Genomic DNA, 7,189 nt, shown 5'->3' with positions numbered 1-7,189 from the left:
ATTTCTAGTTTGGGTATTAACATTAAAAAAAATTGAATACCCATTTGATAAATACGTTATCTAGTACAAAACAGGATACTAAATGACAAAGGCGTATCCCAAAGGTATTTCTAGCCGTCCACTTGAATGAGTAATTTCAGCAATTTGCACAAAAAAATTATTATTTTTAATATTATTTCTTGCTAGTAGGATGAACAGAACGTGTTGCACCAAAACTGGCGGCTACTACTTGAAAACCGGTTTCTGTAAACTCATACTGTTTCGAACCTTTCACCGTTCAAGTCTACCAGGTTCTTACAGTCTCCCTCGCTTAAATTGATTGCCTGTTTTTTTAATTATACTCGATATGTTTCAGCTTTTGATTGTTGTGCTGCGGTTTTATGCTAGTTAAGTAGTCGTGAGGGTGTTATCTTTCGGGTGAGTGAAAAGATCATTAACAGCTTTAGAAATCTGGAATCTTAATGTGTTTGATGACAAATATAGAAATTGTGAATTTCTTTACAAAATTGGGTTGAAATGAATATAATCAATTAAATATATGAAATGTGGCCCAATAGCTATAACAACAAGAGATAGGAGATATCCATGACCGTGATTATGAACCCTAATTAGGCTAGCACAATTTATATATAACTCACATCTACATAAGCTTGGCGTCTCTGAAGCCACAAAGAAAGAGAGTGAGATAGATAAAACTAAAAAATGGCGAGATCCTCATTCAATCCTTCACCTTCATCATCAGATGAATGTTATATTGCTACACCTACTCAAGATGATGTTTCATCCGATGATCCATCTGCGGAAGAAACAAGAGGATTAGGAGAAGCTCAAATCCGAGGACTTGGGAGCATCGGCAGTGGAACTCTAGAAGAAAATTTCCGAACCCTCGGAGGATTTCATTTTCTGGGAGGAGTCCAGACCCGAGGAGGAGGAGCCCGGACTCGAGGAGCAGGATTTCAACCCCGAAGAGGAGGAGCCCGGATCCGAGGAGGATTCCCAATGCAAGGAATTCGAGCCCCGAGACGTAGGCGTAATGATTTAACCAGAAGCGCCTTTGGAATTCCAGGTGCCTTTGGATTTACATCCATTGAAGATGGGAATTTATCTGATAATTCATTTGTACCATGCGCGGAGGAAGAAGAAGCTGCTGAAGAAGAAGGAAGAGGAGCGCAAGTCCAAGAGGGCGGACGAGGGTGTGGACGAGGTCGACCTCGCGGCAGCGGGAGAGGACGCGGGCGAGGACGTGGGAGAGGAAGAAGGCACGAGGAAGATGAAGAAGAAGCAGCAGCGATAATGGTTACTTTAAGGCCTGAAACTAGAAGTGCAAATACCGAGGGAGCAATAAGTGAAAATATTGCAACGCTTGATAACACTAATATGTTGGATTGCCGTATTTGTCTCAAAGCTCTTAGGGTCCCTGTCTACCAGGTCTCTCTCTCCCCTGCCCCCTCCCCTACGTTATCCAAGCAATTTTAGATTTTTGTTTCTTCTTTTGTGGTATAATTCTAGTTGACAGCGGTCAATTATAGTCAGATGAGGGGGTCTTCTGGTTTGGGTTTAACACCGAAGTTAGGCATGATGAGTTAAAATGGTACTGCTCCTGGCTGCAGTGTTATTGCCAGCAAAGACAAAAAATTAGGGTCATTGAAAACACAGGCTAGAGAATTAATAAATGGCATGCTGTACAGTTTTGTGATTTGTATTCCACCAACACATTCTTCAGTAAGAGTCTCTGACGGGCATGACAATTATACGTGCATAGGACTCCCACCCATATTTAGAGGTCAACAATCTATATTTGTTGTTAATATTTTTGTGATGCATGAGAAAAAATTATAAAGTTATAACAAAAATAATATGTTTTTGTTGTTAATTTTATGTAGCATAATCTTTTCGGGTATAAACGTTATACATGATAGCATAGGACTCCTTTCTTTGATCATATAGGATAGTTATATATGTTGGAAACGATTTTTTTTTTGATTATTATAAAATAATGACTGAGAGGTGTAAATTGAATTCAAGTTTATCCCAAATATGTAATTTGTATATTCATAGGGTTTGGTTGTAGCAATGAGCATATATTATTATTTAACTAGGATTCTAATGTGTACTTTGTAAATATTAGTATAAAATATGCAAGTCTAGCATAATGCTACATAAGTTTGACTGGTTTGGTTCATGACCGATTGACATGTTTAGTTGCAAAAGGCTGACACAGCTTTTTCTAATTATTATGACTCCAATTATTTCTTATAATCTTGTCATACTTCTTTTTTCTTTGAATTTGTTTGTCCTTAAGAGAACTTCCTAGAGTAATTTTGCAAGATTTTGCTGCTTCAAGTGTTATACAAATATCACAACATATTTTGAATTACATTGTAGTGCGTCAAGGGGCACATTTCTTGTTCTAAATGTCGCGACAACCATAAAAACAAATGCCCTACTTGCTGTTTGCCGATTGATTATATTCGTAATCATGGATTGGAGAAGGTTCTTGAAGCAGTTAAAATCACTTGTCCAAATAACAAGTATGGATGCAAAGAAAAAGTGAGGTACATCATGAAACATGAGCATATGCAATCTTGCGCCTATGAAACTTGTTATTGTCCTCTTCCTGGCTGTGGTTTTGATGGTTCCTACAAGGATTTATATCTGCACTTTGCCAGCAAGCACCCAGCATCAGCCACGCGCTTCACGTTTGACTCTTCTTTTTCTGTTCATATGGGTGCAAATATGAAGTACAAATTCCTTCAGGGAGATGACAACACACTTTTCATCCTCAATTATGATGTCCAGACTATTGGAAGTGTACCCAATATAATATGTATTGGCCCAAGCTGTTTACAGAATGAGTATTCATATGAACTGGAAGGAGATAGCGTAAACAGCTCCTTCAAAATTACTTCGTTGGTGCCGAGACTGCCAAAATGGACGGAGGACCTTTCTGAGAAATCCGGTCTTGCAGTCCAAAAGGTTCTCATTGATTCTTCACGGCATCACGAAATCCAGGTTTGCATCCGTAGAAAAGGTGAAAATTGACTTCATATCTGCTCAGCCAGTCCTCAGGTCATTATTATGGCGCGTACTCTCTGATTCCAAATTCAATGTTTACATCGAGGACAGGAACCTCTAGAGAGTTATTGCATTTTTTACTGTCAAACCCTTCAATAGAATTTTAAGATTATCATTTGTTAGTCAAAAAGATTCATATCTGTTTTATGCAAACTATTTATGTTTGTGATACCATGTATCATTTGGGATGTTTTCTTTGTTTTTTTTGAATAAAAGTACTTGCTTCTATTAATAATCATCCATCATAAGAGTCCATAGAATAAAGTCCGGAGCAGTTTCAAACCATTCCGTTAGACATGTACGAGCAATCTCATGGGCTACCTTATTCGCAGATCTTGGTACGAACTTAAATAACACGTTCTCATAATACGTAGCTTACTCACTACAATCCTCCACAATTGTATGAAACAACGAACTCCCTGTTTGCTCACAAAGCGCATCGATTAGTAGCTTGGAATCAGATTCATACACACAATTATTTCTTCTCCAATCTATTTATCCAGGACAATGCTTCTCTCATGCTCAAGGCTTCCGCCTCCCTTGGTGATCTAGCGTCCCCCTGATGACACGACTACGGGATCGCAAGAAATAAGCCATTTGCATCCCTAACAACACAACCAAACCGCCACAGAATCACTTACTGGATCACACGCTGCATCAATATTGATTTTAACCCATCCTAGTAAGGGTTTAGTCCATGTTTTGATCTGCACCTGCTTGTTCTGATGCTGAACATCTCGCTCATTAACCTGGTTTCAGCTAGACAGCAAGTGTAATGCCATCTGCTTAATTCCAAACACTGATATGCTAACATTTGCCCACACCCATCTATTTCTTCTTACCCATAATCCCCAACAGAGCATCCCAAACATAACACACTGCTTCTTAGTAGCTGTTTGCAGAATTCGTTTAATAGTCTCCACTCCCGTTCCCACATTCCCAGTAAAACACTAACCTCTGCAATACTATACTATCCCAAACCTCGCGTGCAAAGCAGCATTGAAACAAACACATGTGCCACATCTGTTGGAATAATCTTAAATTTAGTTATTAATTATTTGTTTATTTAATTATTAGATATTTAGCAATGATTAATTATTAGAGAAAAATATTATTTTAGAATTGTTTAGTAGTGGGGTAGTGGAGTTATGGAGTAAATTATGGACATGTAATTTACCATTAATTAGTAGTGGTTAGTTTTAGTAATAGTTAGTTTTAATATGTTTGTAAAGCCTATATAATGGCTAGTTTACCTTGAGTTTTAGGAGAGGAAAAGAAAACAAGAATATAGCAGTACATGTAGGTGTCTTTTTTCTCTAAGTTTTTTTCAACATGGCATCAGAGCTATATGTTATAAGGCTTGTGAGACTCTTATAAAAATACATACATTTATATATATATATATATATATTAAGTATTTATATGAGATTTCAAATGGTATTAAAAATTTCTCCATATATATTTAGTGAAATATCAAGATGAATGGTACGTGGAAAAAGGAAAGGGAAGCAAGAATAAAAATGAAGGAGGAACATGAGCGGGGGAAATAATGAGAAAGATATCATGGCTCAAGAGGCAATGAAAGAAATTTTATTTTAGAGTTGTGGAGAGAATGTGCTCCAAAGTGTTTTTGGAGAGAAAGTGCTCCAAAGTGTTTTGATGAGATAGTGCATCAAAATTGATGGTGATGAGAAGTGCATCACAGGCGAAGAGAAAGTGCTTAGTAAATTTAAGATTATGGGGGTGAATGTTGGAATAATCTTAAATTTAGTTATTAATTATTTGTTTATTTAATTATTAGATATTTAGCAATGATTAATTATTAGAGAAAAATATTATTTAGAATTGTTTAGTAGTGGGGTAGTGGAGTTATGGAGTAAAGTTATGGACATGTAATTATCCCATTAATTAGTAGTGGTTAGTTTTAGTAATAGTTAGTTTTTAATATGTTTGTAAAGCCTATATAATGGCTAGTTTACCTTGAGTTTTTAGGAGAGGAAAAGAAAACAAGAAATATAGCATACATGTAGGTGTCTTTTTTTCTGAAGTTTTTTTTTTCCAACAACATCTTCTAAATGATTATGACAACCACCTGCACTGTGGTGGGATGTCAACATGTTTATTCCAAAGAGAGCCACTGCGTTGGTAAAACCCCTCTAGTCACACGCCACAAAAAAATTCGAAGATTTTAACTGGTAATTGCAGCTTCCATACCTAGACCACAGTACTCTCTCCTGACAATTTGATTCACCTTTCAGTAGTCTGTAGCAACTCCGCACTGTGAAGACAACTTTATTATCTGGTAACCAAAACATGTATCCGGCCTACTCCTCACAGGTATTGGTATTTGATAAATTAGCTCCTTGTCCCTGTCATTACACAACTCAATTAATATCTCTGCATATCCCATGTCTGCCTTCTATACTCAATCAAACTATTCACACTCACATCTGCAAGTTCTGGAACCCATACCACTTGGTAATATAACCATTTTCTATACTAGGTAACCAAGGAGCATTCCAAATTTTTGTATCCCTACAATCTCCTATAGGACGCCTGCATTGTCAGGAACTGTTTAGTTCCAGACCTGATTTGTGACTATTTTTGGTATTTTCTATTTATATAAACAACAATTAACAGATAGAGAAGAGAAATAGAGGTAGATAGAGTGAGATTAGAGAGATAGAAACAGATCAGAAGAGAGAGATCAGAATAGGGAAGAAGAAACCCTAGAGAGAGAGAAGATTCAGTGATAGAGAGAGAAGAGATTGTGGCCAAAGCCATTTTCATATATTCAACATGATGCAAATAGAACAGTTCTCTGGCTTATATAGACCAGTACAACACATAATGGCAAAGACAAATTACCCTTAATGACATATACTACCCATAATGGTTGCACAGCACCAGCACCTATACCATCATATATACTATACTGCAGGACAACACATACTACTGCACTTTACTATACTCAGCTATTCCTAACATGCATCCTTGCTTTAGAACAGTTTGAGCTTCAATAAATACTACGCCAAACAATAGCTTGGATTCTCCCTCAAAGAAGCATTTAGAAAATCTGTCTAATTATCTGTCTTTTCCTTTTTATAAATGCAATGCCTAAGAATGCCTTTATGATAAATACAATCCCAAAAATCGTTAGCAGTTCTATAATGAAAGATTAACAAGTTGTTTTTCGACAAGGGTGTTTTCGTGTTTTTGTTGTAAATAATGAAATGCCATTATTCTTGAGCACATTTGGGTATAAAGTCAAGTGGTTAGGAGTTTCCTGAGTTCGATTTTTTCAAACATATAATCATTACGTAGAAATTATTTTCAGGGGGGTCCAGATAATTTTGAAACTCTAGTAATCTAGTAAGAAAAATGCAGTACAGGGGACTAGAACTCTGCTCTTGGTCATAAAATGTAACAACACAAACCACGACATCAATATGTAAGGATCATATCCTAATTATTATATCTTTCAAATTTCAGGGGGGCCAAGGACCCTTCTAGACCCCCCGGATCCGTCTCTGCAAATAAGTGATCATAACTTAAAATAAATGCATTGTTTACAAAATCCAACTAAAAGTTTAAATGGACATATGATATTAATTATTTTTTCAGAAATATATTATTTTAAAAATAGAAGGAATAAAAATTCGTCGTGAAATACTCGTTTTACTTTTCTATTTTAAATATGTTCTATTAATACAAATTTTGAATTATGGCGATAGCCTCCAGCGTCACTTCTTCTTCTTCAACGAATAATATCGTGCGTATCGGGGAAGAACAAGTGGAAACCAACGACCTTATCTCGTACGCTGCTATGTTGGATTGCCTTATTTGTTTTGAAGCTTTGACCATTCCCTGTTTACCAGGTTTGTACGGATCTTACTCCTGCCCCTCTTAGATTTATCAGCTGCGTTTTCAATTTCTATAATATTTATGTACATTTCATCTTTTAATTGTTATGTTTTTGTACTAGTTAAGCAGGATCATGGACAAGGGTTTCAGATTAGGGTGTTGAATCCGATAATAAATACTGTCAGAAATTTAATTTGTTTGATTTGTGTTGGACTAAGGGCCCAAAGAGAATCTAAAACTAGTGAAAATT

General features: G+C 36.3%; 1 protein-coding gene across 1 annotated transcript; it reads left to right on the top strand.

Moving 5' to 3' along the window:
• Window positions 1-391: 391 nt before the first annotated feature.
• LOC141705104 (E3 ubiquitin-protein ligase SINA-like 2) lies at window positions 392-3,148 on the top strand. The gene is made up of 2 exons (XM_074508176.1): window positions 392-1,428; window positions 2,386-3,148. The coding sequence occupies exons 1-2, from the start codon at window positions 703-705 to the stop codon at window positions 3,040-3,042; spliced, it is 1,383 nt and encodes a 460-aa protein (XP_074364277.1). The 5' UTR covers window positions 392-702; the 3' UTR covers window positions 3,043-3,148.
• The last annotated feature ends 4,041 nt before the right edge of the window (window positions 3,149-7,189 follow it).

This window comes from Apium graveolens, unplaced genomic scaffold, assembly GCF_009905375.1.
Source record: "Apium graveolens cultivar Ventura unplaced genomic scaffold, ASM990537v1 ctg8553, whole genome shotgun sequence".
Taxonomy (NCBI): domain Eukaryota; kingdom Viridiplantae; phylum Streptophyta; class Magnoliopsida; order Apiales; family Apiaceae; genus Apium; species Apium graveolens.
The sequence above is the reverse complement of the archived record's forward strand: the minus strand, read 5'-3'. Positions and strand labels throughout refer to the sequence as shown.